This window comes from Tamandua tetradactyla, chromosome 6 (genome assembly GCF_023851605.1).
Source record: "Tamandua tetradactyla isolate mTamTet1 chromosome 6, mTamTet1.pri, whole genome shotgun sequence".
Taxonomy (NCBI): domain Eukaryota; kingdom Metazoa; phylum Chordata; class Mammalia; order Pilosa; family Myrmecophagidae; genus Tamandua; species Tamandua tetradactyla.
Window position 1 is genome coordinate 19,730,626 of NC_135332.1, and position 23,171 is coordinate 19,753,796.

At 41.2% G+C, this 23,171-nt stretch overlaps 1 protein-coding gene and 1 pseudogene across 2 annotated transcripts in view; one reads left to right on the top strand and one right to left on the bottom strand.

The window, feature by feature from the left end:
- The window catches only part of AKAP10 (A-kinase anchoring protein 10), a 96,841-nt gene extending 74,754 nt beyond the window's left edge, over positions 1-22,087 (top strand). For both annotated transcript variants that reach the window (XM_077163999.1, XM_077164000.1), the window contains 3 exons: positions 4,989-5,041; positions 5,677-5,772; positions 20,310-22,087. In XM_077163999.1, the coding sequence (XP_077020114.1) occupies positions 4,989-5,041; positions 5,677-5,772; positions 20,310-20,315 (155 nt within the window). In that variant the 3' untranslated portion in view covers positions 20,316-22,087. The remainder of the gene's footprint in view (positions 1-4,988; positions 5,042-5,676; positions 5,773-20,309) is intronic.
- Positions 2,685-4,660, bottom strand: LOC143685603 (coiled-coil domain-containing protein 174 pseudogene; annotated as a pseudogene).
- Positions 22,088-23,171: the final 1,084 nt, after the last annotated feature.

Here is a 23,171-nt window from a genome sequence, read left to right on the forward strand (position 1 = left end):
ACCATAGCCCAGTAAGCCCTGTGTCTTGTCAGCGATGCCGTGTCCACTTTATTTGGCGTGACTCTCCCCCTTCCTCTTTTTGTTGCAATTACACTGCCAACTTTCAGTTTCTTGAACAAGCCAAGTTCTTTCCTCCTTCATAACCTGTTATGCTTGTATTCCCTCTGCCTGGAACTCTCAGACCTCAGACTTTTCAAGGCCAACTCTTTCTTACCTATGTGGTCTTTACTTCTGCCTCTTTAGAGAGAGGGCTTCTCTAACCATCATGTTAAAAGTGTCTGGCCATCCATTCTGAAATATTTGAAGGATCATGATGTCTGCTATTCACTCATAAATGGTTCAGCAAAGAAAATGGTAATAATGATAACAGCAGTTTGTGATATAAAGAGCAAGAACAAAAGCAGGTGTGGCAAAAAAGCAATCAGATTTCCTAGATATCTAGGAAAATAGTATCTGACCATTTTCTCCATCAGTGTTGTTTTCCATCACAGCATTTATTATACTCTGTGGTTTTGTTTTATATTTACTCTCTTTCTCCCACTAGGATAAGTCCCATGAGGGTACCTAAAACTCTACCTAGTACTTACTAGTTTCTTAGTAAGCATTACTAAATGCAAGTCTGAACAAAGTGCTATAAGAATTCATAAAAAAAAAAAGATATTTAACTTTGGTATACACGGTTAGTGGTCACTTAAAATCCTACCACCTAAAGAAAAATATTGTGTATGGTTTTGGTCCGTTTATACACCTACCCAACACATCAGAATCATTCTAGTTAGATTCTTCAGAGTAAATTGGCACTTCCTTGTGACCTCAGTTCTGACCTTTTCCATAAAAGTAGAGTGTTTTCCTGACAATTACCCAGTCATTTTAATTTGCCCAATGAATGTATTTATAAAAGTAGCCCAAGATATTTGTACATGGATGTTTATTGGAACATTGTTTGTAGTAAAAGAATGAAAAGGCTCATCAGTTGGACTGGTTAAATAAATTTTCTGGTTGTTCTACATAGTGTACTGCAATGATTTACTGCTTAAATGAGGTAGAACCATATTTACTAATTTGAAAAGTTGTCTAAAATGTATCAAGTGGGAAAATTGATAGAACAGTGTATATTTTATGATTCCTTTTATATTTATTTTTAAATTCTCTTGTATTGTTTTTGAAGTGTTACATGTACATTGAACAAAAGTAAAACAGGAAAATAAAAGTCAAAACGTGACCACATTCTCAGCATCCAGCAGCCACTGCTGTTAATCCTTTGGTGTGTATCCTTTTGTATTGTTTTCTATGCATATGTGTATATGTGTGTGTGTGTGTGTGTGTGTGTATCATGACTGAGGTTTTGTTTGTTTAGCAGAAAGAAACCATACTGAATATGTTCTTTTTTAACTTCTTATACCTATGAGTAGGAAGGGGCTATTAATGAAACCCATTTTTCCATTTCAATAAATTTCTGTTTCATCTAATACTCCGACCATCTTCAGATTTCCACGGTTGACTTTGCTCAGCACAAGTGATAGCCTTTATCCATCACCCTTTTCTGGACCTTTACGTTTGCTGTTTCCTCTGCCATCAAGGGCCTGCTACCAGATCTTCTTCTCCTCCCAAATATGGTCTCTTCAGAGAGGCCTTCCCCACACCCCAGCACACCTGACCTAAACTAACCAACACCACGAATATGCCACTTCTTTATTTTCTTAATCACTGCTTGAAATTATCTTGCTCTTGTATTTGCATGCCTCTTTATATTGTATTTCCCTTCGTAGCTAGAATATTACCTCCATGAGAGCAGGGATTTTGTCTATCTGCTTGGCACTATATTCCCACTTCTAAAATTATACCTGGCACATAGTAGTCAGGCATTAAATATTCATTGATTGAACTAATAGATTGGGCCTTTAAAGTGTCATCTGAGGTTATCTGTGTCTTAAGATTATGAATCATATTGATTTCGAGAACAGAGTCATTTTTAAAAGATTTGGTTGACCCTTGTACAGTGACATAGGCAGTTGATTCTCTTATCCAAAAGACTTCTTTTGAGGATGCTCTGACACCACACCTTACTGGAGATTCATAAGCACTTTCAGCCTTGTACAAATCTTAGGTGATGTGGCTGCGTGTACCACTTCCTTACTCTGCAGATGAGGAAATTGAGAAATAGGGATTAGGGACCTAGTAGGGATCACACAGCAGACAAATAGCAGTTCAGGGCCTTGGTGCAGAATGCCCTTCTGACGACAGTTGTCTGCAGTTCAGCTCCCTTCCTCTCCTTTCCTTTCCTTACTTACTGAAGGTTGCTGGAAATCATGTCTGTCGTTTACAAGCTTACAGTTTTGTTTTGTTTCCCCCCAGAATAAAAATTCAATTTCTTTCTTACTGACAAATTTACCCTGAAGCTTGTGGCACATGGGGAAAGGACAGGAAAAGAAAGTTACAATTCAGACGTTAAGGTTATTTTTCTCCCCTCTGGAGGAGGAAGGCACCATAAGGGGTACAACTCAAGTTTAAATACATATAAGCTCATATCATTTGTTTATGAGGGTATATCATCAGCATTTCAGGGGTGACCATGGGGACTTGTGGCAGGTTGTCATGAGCACAGGTGGGAGGGGTGTGAAAAGCTGGGTCCGTGACTCCAGCCCACACACTGTCCTGCATCCCTCTGCAGGTCCAGCTCTGCCTCACACCCAGCTGCCGAAAGAGCCAGTTATTTTTTGACCCACAAAAGTAATCCGTTGGTGGGACACACTGGTGCATCTCTCAGCTCAGAGAGCGTCTCACTGGCTCTTTGACTAGTGTCCAAAGGAAAAGTATTTTCCTCTTTCCCACTCCTGGACCTATGATACTCCATGCTTGGCATCCTTCCTCTCCTGAATGGTGGCGTCCTCTTTGCTACTCTGGGCAGCAGTACATGACGGTGCCTTGGCTTCTAGTCCTGGTGGAAAAGGCCCCCAACAACATCTCCACTTCTATTTTCTTCCTGTACTCCATCTTTTGAATTTTTCTTTTCTTTTCTTTTTTTCATCAGAGCTTGGCAAGTCTTGCTTACTCACATAGCCTTTTGCTTTTCCTTTATGTTTTCTCATTTTGTTCTCCGATTTATCATCTGTTCTCACAGCATCCGTAAAGTTTTCAGTTTGCATGTTTCTCAGCTCTTTATCTCAGGTAAAGGCAAAATAATCCAACAAGTTGTCAGGCCTCATTTTGACAAATGTCTTCGTGTACAACATGAAGACATTGGGCCCTGTTGGCCTTTTGAGGGCTTCCTTTTCTTCTTCCCTCTGCTGGCACTGCAGTTATTTTCTCCTACCTTCAGCAAATAAACGATTTCGTTAGCAGGACTAAGGAAAAGGCTCCCTAAGGATTTTTATCTGCCTCCAGCAGATCCAGTGAGTCGTCCTTCTTACCATGCTGAGCATCCGCGTAACCCATCCGTCCTCCCCAGGGATTCTGGAGAGGAGGTGTAGCTCTTTCATAAAGATTTTCTTCATTACCCCTTTCTCCTGCTTTTCTAGAATCTCTGTTTGCATCAGATGCCTTCGTTTCTTTGCATTTGTCTATGATCTTTTGTGTGAAATCCATAAGGTGTATAATCTACAGTTCTTTACCTATGAAGCCACCCTTAGTAGTTTTTTCATATAATTTGGCCTTCCAATTTTTCCCTTGCTTTGTCTGGTCTTCTGTTCCTTTATCTTCTGTTCCGTATTCTTTTTAACTTTTTAACAGTTTCTATTTGAAACTGTTGCATTCTGTTTTCTTCAGTCACTTGGCTTCTTATTAGTTTTTGGTTTTCCCAAAACTCCGGTCTTTTACAAGTGTTTCTCTGAATTGTTCTTGTTTTCAGAAGAGTTCAGTTTTACGGTTTACCACTGCACAAGTCACACCAAAATGTCCTGGCAACCCAAAGGGATCCTCTGGGTCTCTGCAGATTTGAAATGCCCACAAGCTTATTGTTTAATTTGTGTTTTCAAACCCTGATAATTAATAGAGCACCAGTAAAAGTGTTGAGTTTTGTGAAGGGTATATATAGGAGCCTTCTGAGATTATGAGAACCTTGATTTCAGGGAAAGGAAGGTCATTTAAAAACTGATACTCATATCATCTGGGAGAAAGTCTGACGAGAAGGAACTGTGAAAAGTCCCTGCCATGGCAATCTTCTGGTTCTTTAGGTAGAGCATTTAATATCGTGGCCCTGTTGAGTCTGCTTGGCAGTAAAAATTGACTGGATTAGTATTCACACCTTTAGCAAATAAGGATTAATGAGGCAAAAGGATTTAGGTTTTATATTTTTCAAGAATACTATGTATAGTTCTGTCCCAATCATTGAATTAATCAGGATGTTACCTCAATAAATAATCTGCTAACAGTAATTCATTTGGTTTAAGGAAAGGTTAAGTAAGTGGGCCTATTTGAACTAATAAAAGAATATCATTCGTGGAAATGGAGGCTAGGCTTCTTCTTTAGTCCTTCCTCAGTAGGTAGGCTTTGTGTCCTAGGAATGTAAAGTAAAACTGGCTTCAGTAGTGCATGGCTAGTTAAAATTCTGCTTCACCTAGCTTAATTTATACCAACCCACCCACTGAGCCTGTAGCAGCAGCATCTGTGTTGGCAGCCCTTTTCTGTAGGCACTGGCCTGGAAGTTTTGGTAGGTTGACATCTTCCAGTGTATTGCTAGTCAGTGTTTTATTTTGTTTTTGAAATGGTTGCTGCAAATATAACACCAAATGAAGGTTTCTTTCATCAAATGAGGAAAGTAGAAAAAATCTATATCACTAAAACAGTTTTCACAAGTTTTTCAAAGTTAACTACCCTGTTAGGGGAAAAAATATCAGTTTTTATTAATGATAGCATACCTTTTAATGTTTTGAATTGAATTATGCAACAAAAGAATATCCTTGTCTGGAAGTAACAGCTTTTTAAAAATAGCCTTTTTTAATGTAAAATAATACATGAAATCTACATTCAATTTTGGCTTTGTTTATTAGGATCCATGTTCTCACAAGCTATGAAGAAATGGGTGCAAGGAAATACTGATGAGGTAAGTTCTACTTTAGTGATAAAAGATTGCTATTTATAAGTGCCACCTTGTCTAAGTAAGGTTTCAAGTTTCCTCTTTAGTTCCCATGTGTAAGCAGGCAGCACATCGATGCTCCCTTGTCCAGAATGGAACAAGAAGGGATGGGCTGTCATTCGCATCTCACAGTTGCCTGCTGATAGCAGTGGTGACACCTTCAGTCCAGAGACTCTGATCGCTGGACATTACACATGCATTCAAGTTACATAAATGATTAAGCATCATAACCAGTAAAGAAACAAAAGCTCAAATGTTTCCCTCTGAAAGTGTTACTTTCAGAAGGGGAAGCTTGATTTTTTTAAATATTTAAGTACATTAATTGAGAAATGGGACCGGAGAAAGAAGAGTGTTTATTTTGTCCAGTTCAACATGAAGATAGTCCTGGTGTTGAGAATCCAGTAGCTGACTCTGGAAGGCATTGTATGCCGTGTAGATATCACAGCTGGGGCAGCCCGAGTCCTTTCATATGTGCAGGTGTACAGCTTATGCTGATAATGAGAGATGATAGGCACACACAAGCATTTTCAGAGCAGTGATAATGTGCTTCTTGATTCTTCTAATAAATAACTATTATGAACATTTTTAATTACTTCTTTCAGGCCCAAGAAGAGTTAGCTTGGAAGATTGCTAAGATGATAGTCAGTGATGTCATGCAGCAAGCACAGTATGATCAGCCATTAGAGAAATCTACACAGGTAAGGATGACTTGTGGTCATATCTAATTTGTGTCGAACTGAAAATTAGATTCAAGGTGTGTTTGTGTGTGTGTATAAAATATATGCAAAGTATAGATATATAGATTAGATTCAAGGTGTGTGTGTGTGTGTTTGTGTATAACATAAGGGGACTTCTTCTGGCTTTGAAGGATAAACTGTTGTTGGAATTGCCCTCTCAAACAAGTAGAAGACTGATAACTAAATGAAACAACTATGTCCAGACATTGAACAATAGGCAGTACAGGTTTGTACTCTTTGAAAGAAGGGTTATATTGAGGTAGGCCCTCACTGCCTAAAAGCATCTTCCAAAGCACAGGTAAGAATAACCACACAGAACCTGGTCATCTTGCTGAATTAAGGAGTGAGAAATTGAAGGTTGGAGAGCCCAAGGTGGGGCTAGAAGTTATAGGACAGGATACCAGAAATGAGGGAGTGGCACAGAAAGAGAGCTCCAGAGCTATATAATGAGAGAGTCTTTGACTGAATACTGACATGAGCCTGCATAGGGTAAAAATGCACACAGCCATGGAAAAAAACTACCGGAAAATAAGATAGTAGCCTGGACAATTCCTGGAACATGAGGCTAGCAATAGTTTGCCTTGCTACAGGCCAGAATGGAGATACCTTGTAGTGCACAAGTGTATTGGTTACTGTCTTTTGAAAGTTACGCTTTCATACTGGAGCTAAATTGGCCCTAGACTAAATTTAAAGCACTTAATCAGAGGGATCTGTAAGCAACTTAACTGCATACCAGAACAAAGGCTAACCCTTTTCTTTAAAGGAACACAGCTCACAGTGTCTGTCATCTAATAAAAAATGACCACATCTGCCAGGAAGCAGAAAACCCTGGCCCATCACCAGAAGAAACCTCAGTCTTTAGAAACAGAGCCAGAATTGACAAATAAGATTGATTTACAGATAATGCTTAAAATGGCTATTTTAAATATTAAAATATGTTCATGAATATCAAAACATGGATATAATGAGGATAGAGATTGGAGATACATAAAAATGACCTAAATGGAACCTCTGAAAATAAAGAGTTTGGTATCTGAAATGAAAAAAAATACAATTGCATGGTAGTAACAGCAGATTAGAAACATCCAAAGGAAAGAGCAGTGAAAAACAATGGAAATTATCCAAAATAAAGCACAAAGAGAAAAAAGACTGTGAAGAAAAAAATGAAGTCAGAGACTCCGGGAATATGGGGTAATATCAAGAAATCTCATATATGTTTAATTTGAGTCCCAGACAAAGGGAGCATAGACAGAAAAAAATTTTTGAAAAATTTGCAGATGTGATGAAAACTGTAAACCCACAGCTCAACAGGCAAAATAAAACTAAAGATACAACATACCAATGCATATTATATCAAATTGCTAAAAGTCAGTAATAAAGAGAAGATCTTAAAAATAGCCAGAGAAAGAGACTGTTCTAGTCTACCAAAGCTGCCTGAGTGCAACACACCAGAGATGGATTGACTTTTAACAAAAGGGGATTTATTTAGTTAAAAATATATAGTTCTTCAAAGGAAAGGCAGCTAACTTTCAAGTGAGGTTCTTTCTTATGCGGGATGGCACAGAGCAATCTCTGCTGGCCTTCTCTCCAGGCTCCAGGTTCAACAAGTTTCCCCTGGGTGATTCCTTTCTGCATCTCCAATGGCCTGGGCTTAGCTGCGAGTGCTGAGATGAGGTGTGCTGAGCTGCTTGGGCTGTGCTACATTGTGCTCTCTCATTTAAGCACCAGCCAATTAAGTCAGACATCATTCATTGCAGCAGGCACGCCTCCTAGCCGACTGCAGCTGTAATCAGAGACAGATGAGGTTCACATGCCATTGGCTCATGTCCACAGCAATAGAACTAGGCACCTTCACCTGGCCAAGTTGATGCCTGAACCTAACTACCACAGAGACATTACATACAGGCAAACAAAAGTGAGCAGAACCAACTTCTTGTCAGAATCTGTGCAAGCCAGAAGACAGTTTAAGCACCACCTTTAAATTAACGGAGGTTAAAGACCATCAATCTAAACAGTGAAGCTATTTTTTAAAAATGAAGTTAAGATAAAGACATTTATCTTTCAAACAATAGCTGAGAGAATCCATTCACAGCATAAATCTTAAGAAAGTTCTTCAGGTAGGTGGAGTGATACCATGTAGAAATACTGATCTACACAAAGAAAATGGTAACTTGGTGGGTAAATTTTTGTGAAAAGAATCTCCCTGTGTGATGCCTAGCTCTACCCTTCTGGAGCGGAAAGGAAGGGCCTGGAAGGAGTGGGGACAGCCCATCTCATTCAGTGTGCAGCTTCTTTTTTTTTTTTTTTAAACTTTTTTTATTAATTAAAAAAATTAACAAACAAAACATTAAGAGGATTTTGCCCCCACAGGGCACTGGGAAATAGCCATCCCAACCATGAAAAGGAGCAGCAGGTGATAAGGCCATGAAAGAACTTGGATCTTCCTCCAAGTTTAGCCCACTAAACACTCCAAGAAGTCTTCTGCTCACACTCCCCGCAATCCAAACCCTGTCCCTGGGTCTAAAGGGGAGGACAGCAGGTGGGGACTAAGGCCCAGGTGACATCATTGTCAGAGCCAGGACCAAAAAAATATCAAGTGGGTGGTTTTCATCACAAAAGGTAAGCCAGCGGATGACTGAGGGAAGTGAGATGAGTCATGTCAAGGAATGAAAACAGAGGTGATCCCAAGGTGATCATATTTCCTTAAGGCAGGGCTCCTGCATTGTATAAAAAGCCATCAGGCCACTGACTTCACACAGACCTGAGCCACCAGACAACCCCTTCTTCTCTGTGTACCAGTCCAGCCACCTTTGAAGCATGAATTCCCAGCAGCAGAAGCAGCCCTGCATCCCACCCCCTCAGCTTCAGCAGCAACAGGTGAAACAGCCCTGCCAGCCTCCTCCACAGGAGCCGTGTGTCCCTAACACCAAGGAGCCATGCCAACCCAAGGTGCCTGAGCCTTGCCAACCCAAGGTGCCTGAGCCATGCCAGCCCACGGTGCCTGAGCCTTGCCAACCCATGGTGCCTGAGCCTTGCCAACCCACGGTGCCTGAGCCATGCCCCACAACGGTCACTCCTGAGCCATTCCAGCAGAAGACCAAGCAGCTGCCCTGAAGGAGCTGAACAGCGGTGCTGAGCCTCTCTCCCATTCCGCTTCAGTCTGTTCCTGGGGACTGTGCAATTAGCAGGTCATCACCATGGGTCCTGTCCCTCCTTCATCTGTACCCTCAAGACTTCCTTTGCAATTGTTCTGGAGGGATTCCTGAGTCTTCGAGTAAGCCTGAGGGTCACACTGGCTGAACTAGTCTTCCAGGTTCTCAGTGCACATCTGGGGTGGGATTTGGAGAGGGATCAAGTGAATCTTCCTTGCTCTGACCCCATTAAACCGCTTAATTTCACCTCTAAAAAAAAAAACATTAAGAGATCATTCCATTCTACATATACAATCGGTAATTCTTAATATCATCACATAGTTGCATATTCATCATTTCTTAGAACATTTGCATCAATTTAGAAAAAGAAATAAAATAACAGAGAAAAAAAAAGATTATACATACCATACCCCTTACCCCTCGCTTTCATTTACCACTAGCATTTCAAACTAAATTTATTTTAACATTTGTTCCCCCTATTATTTATTTTTATTCCATATGTTCTACTCTTCTGCTGATATAGTAGCTAAAAGGAGCATCAGACACAAGGTTTTCACATTCGCAGAGTCTCATTGTGAAAGCTATATCATTGTTCAACCATCATCAAGAAACATGGCTACTGGAACACAGCTCTACATTTTCAGGCAGTTCCCTCCAGTCTCTCCACTACATCTTGAACAAGGTGATATCTACTTAATGCATAAGAATAACCTCCAGGATAACCTCTCAACTCTGTTTGGAATCTCTCAGCCCTTGACACTTAGTCTCATTTCACTCTTCCCCCTTTGGTCGAGAAGGTTCTCTCAATCCCTTGATGTTAATTCTCAGCTCATTCTAGGTTTTTTTCTCAGTCCCTTGCTGCTGAGTCTCAGCTCATTCCAGGATCTCTGTCCCACGTTGCCAGGAAGGTCCACACCCCTGGGAGTCATGTCCCACGCAGAGAGGGGGAGGGTGGTGAGACTGCTCGTTGTGTTGGCTGGAGAGAGAGGCCACATCTGAGCAACAAAAGAGGTTCTCTTGGGGGTGACTCTTAGGCCTAAATTTTAAGTAGACTTGACCTATCCTTTGTGGGGTTAAGTTTCATGTGAACAAACCCCAAGCCTGGGGGCTCAGCCTATAGCTTTGGTTGTCCACACTGCTTGTGAGAATATCAAGAATTCAACTTGGGGAAGTTGAATTTCTCCCCACTCTCACCATTCCCCGAAGGGGGCTTGCAAATACTTTTCCAGTCACTGATCAAATCACTCTGGGATTCATCGGGGCATCACTCTGGAAAACCAACAAAATCTCATATGCTACCTGAGATTCCAAGTACTTATGACATTCAGTCAAACTATCTACATGAGTTATATTAGGAAATGCTCTAGTCAAAATATAAATTTTGTAACAAATAAACATTTTTTGCTTTAGTCTCACACATAAGGTGACATTTTAAAGTATTAATTATCTATTTTCAACACCCTACAATAATGACATTGCTTTGTTCTTCCTCAGGCAAAAACATTTCTTAAATTTGTACATTATACATTTCACTATTATTATACACTCTAGGCATTCCTAGATTATACCATCTCGATCTTTACCATCTATCTTTCTTTCTGATTTCATTTATGTCCCCAGTCCTCCTCCCTCTATCATTCTCACATGCAGGTTCATTCAGTGTTTTAACATAATTACATTACTGTTAGGTAGTATTGTGCTGTCCATTTCTGAGTTTTTATATTCAGTCCTGTTGCACAATCTGTAGCCCTTCAGCTCCAATCACCCAGTATCTCACCCTATTTCTATCTCCTGATGGTCTCTGTTACCAGGGAAATATTCTAAGTTTATTCACTAACGTCAGTTCATGTCAGTGAGACCATACAGTATTTGTCCTTTTGTTTCTGGCTAATCACACTCAGCATAATGTCCTTAAGGTCCATTGATGTTGGTACATACTTCATAACTTTATTCTGTCTTACAGCTGCATAATATTCCATCTTATGTAAATGTCACAGTTTGTTTAGTCAACTGTCTGTTGATGGACATTTTGGCAGTTTCCATCACTTGGTAATTGTTAATAATGCTGCTATAAACATGTAAATGTCCATTTGTGTCCTTGGTCTCGTGACCTTTGAGTAGAGACAGCATATACATGGGTCCTGTTTTTTAAACCATTCTGCCAGACTATGTCTTTTGATTGGAGAGTTTAATCCATTAACATTCAGTGTTATCACTGTATGGGTAGTACTTTCTTCTACTATTTTGCCTTCTGGATTTTATATGTCATATCTAATTTTCCTTCCTTTTACCTTTACTCATAGTCTTCCTTTCTACACTCTTCTCCACACCTCTCTCTTCTGTCTTCGTATCTGTCTCTAGTGTTCCCTTTAGTATTTCTTGCAGAGCTGGTCTCTTGGTCACAAATTCTCTCAGTGATTTTTTGTCTGAAAGTGTTTTCATTTCTCCCTCATTTTTGAAGGACAATTTTGCTGGATATAGAATTCTTGGTTGGCAGTTTTTCTCTTTTAATAATTTAAATATATTATCCCACTGTCTTCTCGCCTCCATGGTTTCTGCTGAGAGATCTGCGCATAGTCTTATTGGGCTTCCCTTGTATGTGATGGATTGCTTTTCTCTTGCTGCTTTCAAGATCCTCTCTTTCTCTTTGACCTTGGACATTCTGATTATTAAATGTCTTGGAGTATGTCTATTTGGATCTGTTCTCTTTGGGGTACACTGCACTTCTTGGATCTGTAATTTTAAGTCTTTCATAAGAGTTGGGAAATTTTCAGTGATAATTTCCTCCATTAGTTTTTCTCCTCCTTTTCCATTCTCTTCTCCTTCTGGGACACCCACAACACGTATATTCATGCGCTTCATATTGTCTTTCAATTCCCTGAGTCCCTGCTCATATTTTTCCATTTTTTTTCCTATAGTTTCTGTTTCTTGTTGGATTTCAGATGTTCTGTCCTCCGGTTCATTAATCCTATGTTCTGCCTCTCGAAATCTACCATTGTAGGTTTCCATTGTTTTTTTCATCTCTTCTACTGTGTCTTTCATTCCATAAGTTCTGTGATTTGTTGTCAGTTTCTTCTTTTTGTTCCTTCCTTACCTTTTTTATATCCTCCCTCAATTCATTGATCTGGTTTTTGATGAGGTTTTCCATGTCTGTTCGTATATTCTGAATTAGTTGTTTCAGCTCCTGTATGTCATTTGAATTGTTGATTTGTTCCTTTGACTGGGCCATATCTTCAATTTCCTTAGTGTGATTTGTTATTTTTTGCTGGCGTCTAGGCATTTAATTACCTTAATTAGTTTATTCTGGAGATTGTTTTCACTTCTTTTATCTAGGGTTTTCTTGCTGGATGAATTTGTTGTCTATCTGTTCTTTGACATTCTGTTCAACTTTATCTGAACCTTTAGCTTAGGTTTTGTTTAACAGAGGAGAATTTTTCAGTTGTTTTCTTGTTTCTTGCCCTGCTTGTGTGGTACCTTTCCCACACACACACTTAGGAGGGTCTGCTTAGATATTATAGACCCCAGCCAGATTTTCCCAGACCAAACTGGCCTCCTATCAGGAGGAAAGAGTCACCTGTGTTGGTTTTCCTTGAGCATGAGACCCAGCAGGTTGAAAGACTTTCCTGTGAAGTCTCTGGACTCTGTTTTTCTTATCCTGCCCAGTATGTGGCGCTTGTCTGACTGCAGGTCCCACCAGCATAAGATGATGCGGTACCTTTAACTTTGGCTGGGGGTTTGTTGGAGACAGAGGAGAGGTTGTAGGCTGGTTTTAATGGCTTCAAATTACCAAGCACTGGTGTCTGAATTCCTTGATGGAGGGATTCCACCTGGGTGGGACTTCACCCCTCCCCTGGGGAAGGCACAGGATCCAGATAAGCCCCCAAAAAAGCTCACTTCTGCCTATGCCTGGGGCAGTTGCAGCCTGAAAAGTCCTGCCACTGTATCCAGAGGCAGTCAAGCCTTTGTAGATACACAGCCACTAAAACCTGTTTCCTTCTTTTTTTTCCCCCCTTTTTCTGTCAGTCCTGCCCCCTTGGTGCCGGGGCAAAAATGAGCAACCTCCACTTTGATCGGGTTCACCTAAGCTGGGGGCCTATTTTTAGTAGTCAGAATTTGTTAATTAGTTCCACAATTGGCGTTTGATTGTGCCCAGTCACTGCTGCTGGTAAAGTCCTTTCCTTCCCCTCTGGGAAGCAGCCTGTGGGGGAGGGGCACTGGCCGCTGCAGCTTTGGGAACTCACGGTTTTGGGGGGTGCTCGCACCCGGTCCAGCTGGTCCAGACTTGGGTACGCTGTGTGTCTGGTCACTGACGTGGCCCCAGGAGCTGTTCTGTACTGTTTCTGGTTATTTAGCAGTTGTTCTGGAGGACGAACTAAAACGCGCACGTTGTTAAGCCGCCATCTTGACCCGGAAGTCAGTGTGCAGCTTCTTTACGTCTTTGCGCATCTCTCCTGGGCTTTCCTCTGAGTGGGACCTCACTGAACCTGGAGCCCCTCTGATTGAGTTTTCCTCGGAAATAGGCCTCAAGTTTGGTTTCCTGCAGGGGTGGGCAAGGACAGGCAGTCACACTATCAGCTAGGATGGCGTGGGGACTTGCTTTCAAACTCTTTCTCTGATTTCTATCCCCTCCTCACCTCTTTCTCTTTCAAACCTGGTATCTGAATTCCTGAATTTTTACGATTCTGAAGGGCACATTGGCTCACTTCTATACTTCTATAGTTCTATAGTTCTGCCAATCACTCTGCAGGCTCTGGGATTGACCTTTGCCCTACTCATTTGTCTCACATTCTTCCATCTGCTTGTTTGGCATTTTATTATGGGTGTTTGCTAGTTGCATAGAAGATAGGGTTAATATTTACTATTTCTATTTTTTCTTGTTTTGGGCTGTGCTTTTTTTTTTTTAAGAGGAAAGTAACAGATATGTTTTTATCTCAAAACTGAGCATCCTATGTCCCTTTAAAAAAGTAGTTATATAAATTGTGACTGCTTCCCCACTCTGATTTTTTTATCCTCTGACTTTATTTTTTAATTTTATTTATGAAACAATATAGGTGGCAGTAAAGTAAACCATGCATAATGGAACAAGAAATTTTCAGTAATAACGAGTTATTGCCGACCCCAGTGGTGGAACACTGATCACCACCTGTATCCCCACTGTGTTAGTTAGATTCAGTTGTCAACTTGGCCAGGTGAGCATACCTAGTCTTGTTGCTGCGGACATAAGCCAACGGTACGTGAACCTCATCTGTTGCCAATTACATCTGCAGTCAGCTAGGAGGCGTGTCTGCTGCAATGAGTGATGTTTGACTTAATTGGCTGGTGCTTAAATGAGAGATTGCAACGTAGCACTGCTAGCAGCTCGGCATTCCTCATCTCAGCACTTGCAGCTCAGCCCAGGCCTTTGGAGATGCAGAAAGAAGTCACCCTGGGGAAAGTTGTTGGAACTCAGGGGCCTGGAGAGAAGACCAGCAGAGACCATCTTGTGCCTTCCACGTAAGAAAGAACCTCAGTGGAAAGTTAGCTGCCTTTCCTCTGAAGAACCAACAAAATAAATCCCCTTTTATTAAAAGCCAATCCATCTCTGGTGTGTTGCATTCTGGCAGCTAGCAAACTAGAACACCCACGGCCTGCATTAGGTCCTTCAGTCCTTGTCTGTTCATGCTTCCCTTTGCATGGCTAAGTCCTTCTTTTTGGTCTCAGTCTAAATGCAACTTCCTGGAAGAAGGCTTCTGTGTTGCACATGCTGTCCTATTCTGTCTCTCTGAACAGTATTTTTACAATGGATCCTTTTCAGCATTTGTATTTTTATTGATTTAGGACATGGCCCCTACAAGACTGTAGGTGCCATGAGGACAAGTTCTTCACCATAGTTAGCTATACTTTCCTCTTGTGGCCTGGCAAGTGATCCCGTTTACCTAAGCAGCTCCTGTGGCCGAGAGCCTGAGCTTCAACGTCAGCCCTGTTGAATGCAAATCAAACAACTATAATTATTTCTGCCATTCCCCCAGTTTTTATTATAAAAGTTATAAACCACATCCAGTGGCCAGTAGTCCTCAAGGCAGGTTAGGGAGAACAGCATTCTTCCCTTCCTCTGTTTTAGTTTCCTAGGCTGCTCAAAGCAGATTCTGTGAAATGTGTTGGCTTAACCAGTGGGAGTGTATTAGCCTGCAGTCTAAGGCTGTGCAAATGTCCAGACGAAGGCGTCATCACGGGATGCTTTCCTCCTGAAGACTGGCTGCCAGCAGCACTTTCTCTTCTGCCACGTGACCAGGCACATGGTGGCGTCTGCTGGTCTCTCCCTCCTCTTCCTGGTGGTGTTGCTTTCAGCTTCTTGCTTTTGTGGCTTCTTTTCTTCTGTCTTTATAATTCATTCCATTTATGAAGGACTCCATGAGAGGATTAAGACTCATCCTGAATGACATGGGTCACACCTTAACTGAAGGAGCCTCATCAAAAGGTTCTTAAAATGGATAGACGCCCACAGAAATTAGATTTAAGGGTTAGATTTAAGGACAGGCTTGTCTGGGTCACATGCAGCTTCAAACCACCACGCGCTCCCTCCCAGTTTTCTATCCTGAGGCATACCTGCAGTCCTTTTTGTAAATCTTTCAGTACTTCTCTCCATTTCTTCAAATACGTGCTGTGGTTTTTGTTGATGCTTTCATTTTAGGTTCTGATTCATCCTACTATGAAAAATAAGGAGGCAGGTGTTTTTCGTTACTCCTTCCCCCACCTATACATTTTTTCCAACTCGTCCTTCCACTAATGGTTAAATCGGTCCTCGGTGTCTGCATTATTGTGACTGGGTAAATGTGATTTATAGTGGAGCCAAGAGTATATTATGATTAGTTTTCCTTTCCTGAATTTTTGTTTTTCCTGGAGATAAAAATAGTTTTTCCTGGAGGAAAAACTATTTGGTTTTCTATGTATTTATCACAGATGCAACTCTAACCCGGGTACCAGATTCCTGACTGTCCTCTCAGGATGCCCAGAGGCGTCAGGTCCTGTCACAGCGTGTTCTTAGTGAGGTCTCTGCAGCCTTCCGGCGAGCTCTGGTCGCCCCTCTGCCTGGTGTACATCCTTCATCCAGGGCTCCTCTGTTTCCTGAATCTCATCTTCTTTCTTGGTTTATTTGCTTAATTTGGAGAGGTCATTTTCTAGTAGCCTTTAGGTATGGGTCTAGTTTTATTCCATTGTGCTTGGAAACCCCTTTAGTCTGGAAATACAGGATATTATCTTGAATTCTCTCTGCTCCCCACCACGCTTTTTTTCCCCTCTATTCTCTCTTTCTGGGATTCTTATTACTCAAATACAGGACCTCCTGAGTGTTGCTTCTCATTGCGTCTTATCTCTGTTTTCTCTTCCTTTATGGGTTTTGATCTGGGAGATTTTCCCAACTGGAGGTATTCCAAACTTCCTATTGCATGTTTTTTTAATGTTTTTATTGACAAAACAACATACAAAGATATGCACATTGTGAATGTTAACATGTGAACATTCCGTACTTGGTGCACAATCAGTGGCTCACAGATTCTTCACATAGTTGTGTATTCATCACCATGATCATTTCTTAGAACATTTCCAAACTTCCTATTGCATTTTTTATACTTCTCTTTTTTGTGTGAAATGTAGCATATATACAGAAAAAGGTATACAATATATGTACATAATTTAGTGAATAATAATTACCATTTGTTTTATTTCTAATATGTTTTTAATTTTCAAAGGCTTTTTGTCCTTTGAATGATGCTTTTAAATAGCATAGTTTTGTTTTTCAGATGCTGTACTTCTGGTAGTCTCTCTAAGGGTGATTACAAGTTCCTCCAGGTTTTCTTCTGTTTCATTAAAGTTCCTTCCTCTCTCTCTCTTACCCCTTCTCTGTGTGTCTTTTATGTTAGAAGCTTTCTTCAGATTTCTGTTGTTCTCTGGTTGTCTACTCATATGTAGGTGTGAAGTTCTGAAAACTATTTGGTAGCTTGGAATGTGTGGTTGGAATTTGTCAGCAGTGGTCTTCTGTAGGGGACCCAGCCGGGCGTTTCCATGGGGACCCTGATGTTGGAAATTTTTTTTTAGGTTTTTTTTTCAGTTTTATCTTTTTTGGACTGGTCATATTCCCCAGAGAAAACTCTACAAAGGGCCAGGCCAGTGTTCTAAAAGCAAAAAGAAGGAAGCTAGCGAGGTCTCAGTATCCACTGTCTAAGCCCCTCCTTCACCTCCATTTTCAGTACAGTGGCCTCGGCCTCCCTCATGCCTGGTGTGCCTTCGCCCAGAGAAGAGCACTCACGTTTTTCTGCTAGTGATGGGAGTATCTCGCTGACCAGAGTTGCAGAACATTGAGTTGCAGTTAGTGGATCTAATTACTTCTAAAGCAGTCTTTTAACAAGTCTGCATATTTGCCCCACTCCCATATCCTTTGCCACAGGTACTGGTGCCACCCATTCCCCAGCTCTGGAGGGACCCTGTAGTGTAAGAAGCTGCTTTTCAGCTTCTTCCACTTAAGTCTTAAGATTGAGTTTTCTGGGGTCTCCTAATTCCTTCACCACTTTTGTATTTTCAGCTTCTGAAGTTTTGTTGTCTTTGCCTATTTTTCCCACTCATGTATGTTTTTGCTTTTTAAAAAACAAAAGTCTTACTTGAGGAAGAAGTAAATTTAATGAGCATGCCATCTTGTAAGTCAAACATCTATAATTGTTTGGAAATTCTGACTTCCTGCAAACTAATTTTCTGTTTCTCTATAGCGTCACCAACTGGTTCCTGTTTGGGCCAATATAGGTCCACACAAGTCAGGTATGATCCTTCTCTGTATGGCCTCTAGAAGGTTGAAGGCAGCCACTGAGTCCCCCCCTCAGTCTTTTCTTCAAGCCAAACACTCCCCATTCCTCCAGCAGTTTTTATCTAACTTGAGTCAATTCACAAAAACTCCATGGAGAATTTCTGCTCATTTTCTTGTGAAAGCATTCAGCTTCTCCTCTAGCTTTTACGTGAAACAAAAATTAGGGATCAGAGAAAAATATTTTCAGATGAGCTACCATATAACCTTAGTAGTTTTGAGGGCTTGATTTTGATTTCAGCCTTGCATCATTCCTTCCTAGCCAGATTTCTAGCTGACATTTTACTCCATTTTAAGATTTGTTATTACCATAGTTTAGTTTAATTTCAAACTTTTCACCGAGCCTCTTCATCTCACCAGAGCCCTGTTTGCTTTTGCAGACTCTGTCCTTTTTCCTGTGGAAGGGTGATAATTTTTTTTCTATATTTATCTTCACTGGCTCACTCAAACCTAAAATAGCAAAGAGCAAAATAAAGGTGTATCAATGAAGTGCAAGGTACTTATTTTTGCGAATACCTTTTATCATGTTGATGATCAAAAGTTTGACAATATGAAAGTGTTCTTTAGAAACCATTTGGAAAGCAGATGTTTAAAATTAAGGCTTTTGAGTTAGATGTGCAGATGTCATCATGTGCATTTGCATTTTTAGAACTAAAATGAAACCTAATTTTGCTGTATTAGGTTTTTATAAGTCAGCCAGGCCTGCTCTTAAGTTGGCCAGGGTGTCTCTTCCTGTTTATCCTTCAAGGATGAGCAGTGTATTGGTGTGAAAAAAAAAAGCAGTGGACTAGCAGAACTAGTTCAGTCCATATTTGGTCAATCTGTGTGACCTTTTCCAAGTTATTTTCCTTCCCCAATCCCTCATTTCCTTCTCACTAAATCTGAGAAATTGGACAAAAAAACCTCTTAAGGTTTCGTCCTCGTTCTGTGCCTTCATGAATGTGTGAAGTCCTGCGTCCATGAAGGAGCCCACCCTGTTTAGCCCATGCTCATATCCCTTTGCTCTCAAGGCCCAGTTCTTTGTTGGCTTACGTGATGGATTTGAGAATTTAATGTCAGCTGCCTGCATAGCTACTTAATTGTTTCACGTGTATATATACCGTCTCACAGAGAGCAGGGCCCGTGTTTCCTCACCACTGCTGTAAGCAAAGGAGGGGCTCCACCTCTGAGCTCGGTCTGGAGGGATCTGGGGGACTAGTAGATCGCAGTTGCAGTTTTCTTCCTTAAGACTGTGGCATGTTCCATGTTCTGGCTTTGACATCATTGAATGGCTCCTCTGTATGTAGCCATTTTGGCTGGTTCTGGGCTTTCCCTGTTAGAAACAGCAGCTCAGTGGCTGCCCGTGTACATGTCTTTTCCTCTCCTATGAGCATACTGCAGGGTTGAGGCTTACAAGCCAAGTTATTCTGTCAAAGGTGGGAATTTTAGCCCTCGAACTTTGGGCTAAGATCTTTTAGCCCTCTGAAACTTCTTCCTGAAAGGACAGGTCAAGCCTACTTATAATTAGGCCTAAGAGTGAGCCCCAGAGAACCTCTTTTGTAGCTCAGATGTGGCCTCTCTGTCTAAACCAACTTCAGCAGGCGAACTCACTGCCCTTCCCGGTGCAAGGGACGTGACTCCCAGGGCTGTAAATCACCCTGGCAACTGTGGGACAGAAATTCTGGGATGAACCAGGACCCAGCCTCAAGGGATTGAGAAAGCCTTCTTGACCAAAGGGGGAAGAGAGAATGAGACAAAATAAAATCTCAGTGGTTGAGAGATTTCAAACAGAGTCAAAAGGTTATTCTGGAGGTTATTAATATCCATTATATAGAGATCCCTTTTTAGTTTAAGGTATATTAGAGTGCTGGAGGGAAGTACCTGAAACTGGAGAGCTGTGTTCCAGTAGCCTTGATTCTGGAAGAAGACTGTATAATGATACAGCTTTTACAGTGTGACTGTGTGATTGTGAAAACTTTGTGTCTGATGCTTTCTTTATCCAGGGTATGGATAGATAAATAAGGATAAATAAATAAATAATAGGGGGAAATAAAGGATAAAAACTGGGTAGACTGAAATACTGTGGGTCAATTAAAGGGAAGGGTAAGGGATACGTTTAAAAAAAGAAGTGGGCATATTTCTCATTCTAATTTCTAATGCCAAGAAAAGAAAGATAAAAGCAAGTCTAGGGCAGGCCACAGTGGCTCAGCAAGCAGAGCTCTCACCTGCCATGCCGGAGTCCTGGGTTCACTTCCCGGTGCCTGCCCATGTTAAAAAAAAAAAAGCAGGTCTAGGTACTAATCTTTGCCATGTGACCTTAGGTGAGTTACTGAATCTCTGGACATTTCATTTGTTCATCTGTAAATAAGCATAATTGTAGTGTTTTACCTCACAAGACCATAGTCCCCTTCCACCTATCTTAAGCTCTGGTATATAGTCAGCACTTACTGTGAGTTGGTTCCCTTCTTAATTTGTAATGATGATATGTCACTGATTTTAGAAATGTACCTTACCTTTTTCTGTCTTAATTTTTTCAGCTGTGACTCAGAATCTCAGATAAAGGAAATCTGCTTTTGCAAAATAAGAGAACTTTTTTCCTTTGGTTGGATTCTTCAAGATTCTTCAACGCAGCCAATGCAAACAAAGCACTGTATTTTTTTTCACTGATCTGTCACTGTTGTTCTGAGGAGGAGCAGCGGACAATCCAGGACTTCCACCCTGACACCGAGGAGTGTGTAGATGTACTTGATGCACATGATGTTCACTCAGTGAAAGTCATAAAGAGACTAAGTGGCATTGTTTACATTGCTAGAAAGTTGTTAGTTTTCCAATGGCAATAACCCGTTCATGAGAGTGTTTTAGCCCACCAGGCTAGATCGGGGCCAAATATTGTGGGAGACAGGTAAGCGTACAGCTGAAACCCTGATGCACATTCCTTTAGAGCTTCAAAGCGCAGGTACCACAGGTGCTTTGCTTTATCCTCCTAAAATGAAAAGGTGAGCCAGGTGGCTCAGCGTGGCCATGTGGCGCTGGCACTTTGTCTTCAGGGGAAGAGGCAGAGGGTGCCCTGGGCAGTCTTCCTTCACAGAGGCTGTAATGTAGGAGGAAGATGACAGGTCACAGAAGACTCAGTGACACTGTCCTTCCTTTTGGTGGCAAAAAAGAAAGTACAATTTTCACATTTTATTTGCCCCGAGATGCAGTCTTCGTAAAATCAGGCTCTCCCAGGTTAGCCCTCTGCTAACGAAAAGATGGCTCTAGTTCACGTGGAGCGTTAGATCTTTCTTCTCTGGTGTTCTGGGCTCTGGTTACTTAGCTTTCAGAATACATGTAGAAAGAAAGAAAGAATAGCAAACACTCCAGTTTTCCCCTGGGTACCTTGAACAAATTGTTTATTCCCAAATTGTACTATTTTTTTTCCCTAAGAATGCAGTGGGGGTGGGTAGAAAAGCACTCAGCTTCGTTTGACTGCTTCCCCCACTCATTGCAGTGAGCTGGGAAGTTTGCAGTTGGTGGCCTTTTTTCTTTCTGTCTTTAGGACAGTAAAATACTCACTCCCTGCCCTTCTGCTTAGTCGGCTTCTGCATCTGGCCCGCAGAGCCACTTGGCAGGGCTGCCCGAGGCGAGCACACTCCAGCAGCCCTTCACAGCGGAGGGTTCCTCACCGCGGGCCTCTGCCTGAGAGAAGGAAAGCTCTCTTAGGTGTTACTGCTTTTGCTCAGACTTTGCAAAAAAAAAAAATATATATATATATATAAATATATATATATAATCACCTTTGTCCTTTGGAAAGTCTTGAATGAATAGAGAATTTATTCCATTGCAATATTTGATTGTATAGAGGCTCACTGTTTCATCAACAGAAGAAGCAAAAAGGCTGTGTATGTTTTTGGTACTATGTACCACCTCTGTTATTCTTCTAAAGCTGAAGTATTCATGTACTTATACCATATTCTATTTAATTGTGTTTGATTTAAAAATATATATATGAATTATATTTAAAATGGTGTGAACTTTCTGCTTTTGGAGGCTTTTTATGGCTCTTCTATTGAAATACTTTGATCCTTCCAAATTTCCCATTTGCTTTTACAAAAACCCAGAACATGAGCCCTTAGCCTTGTGTTTGGAGTGTGTGACATAGGCCCTGTTGTTTTTATTAGGTGTAAATGCTTGTTTAACTCATTTTGTTCTTTTTAACAGTATTTCCATCTGTTTGGTGTTGCTTCCATCTTTGAGTAACAGCAGAGCAATATAAAGATCACAGAATAAAGTGTGGTTTTGGGTGATTCTTGCTGCCTCTGCATGTTCTGAAATAACAATTTCTGTAAGACTCAAGCTACTGAAATAACTAATGGTTTTTAGTTGAGATCGTTTTTTATCATTTCTTTGTAAACATTCTGTACTTCTGAGCTAGAGGTGTCAGTGGTTATAAGTGTCTTCTAAAGAGAAGAGCAAGTATGGACAGATGAGAGTTAAAAAAAAAGATAAATAAATAAATAATAGGGGGAGATAGAGGGTAAAAGTCAGGTAGATTGAAATACTTTGGGTCAATTAGAGGGAGGGGTGAGGGGTATGTTTAAACAGGACCCAGAAGCAGAGTGCCTGAAATCATCTGCCAGGGTAAGTGTTCGTCCTAAGTGAAACCATCTGTTGTAGTTTGCTAGCTGCCAGAATGCAACACACCAGAGACAGATTGGCTTTTAATAAAAGGAGATTTATTTCATTAGTTCTTCAGAGGAAAGACCGCTAACTTTCAACTGAGGTTCTTTCTTATGTGGGAAGGCACAGGGTGATCTCTGCTGGCCTTCTCTCCAGGCCTCTGGGTTCCAACAACTTTCCCCGGGGTGATTTCTTTGCATCTCCACAGGCCTGGGAGTGCTGAGCTGCTTGGGCTGTGCTACATTGCACTCTCTCATTTAAGCACCAGCCAACTAAGTCAGACATCATTCATTGCAGCAGGCACACCTCCTCGCCAACTGCAGATGTAATCAGCAACAGATGAGGTGCATGTACCATTGGCTCATGTCCACAGCGATAGAACTAGGTGCCTTCACCTGGCCAAGTTGACACCTGAATCTACCACACTGTCTTCATTTTTAAATCGGAGCTGGACTTCTCTACAGTGGGCACCCACCTTATTCCATGCAGGGTGCCCATCAGCGTTTCCCTGGCAGGTGTTCATTGGCTTGAGGAATCACTTGAGCCCCTCCCTCCAAGATGGCCTTGGTTCTTACAGTGCCTTTGACATCAGCACACATTGCTCCTTAAGACCGAAGGAGATGTTAGAGAAGTGAAACCTTTTGAAACTTGATGTGTCTTGCTCACTCCTGTAAAGTTGGTGAAAGTAAAAAGCAAATATCACACCTCCCCAAAAAACAAAATTCGACCAAACCCAATGA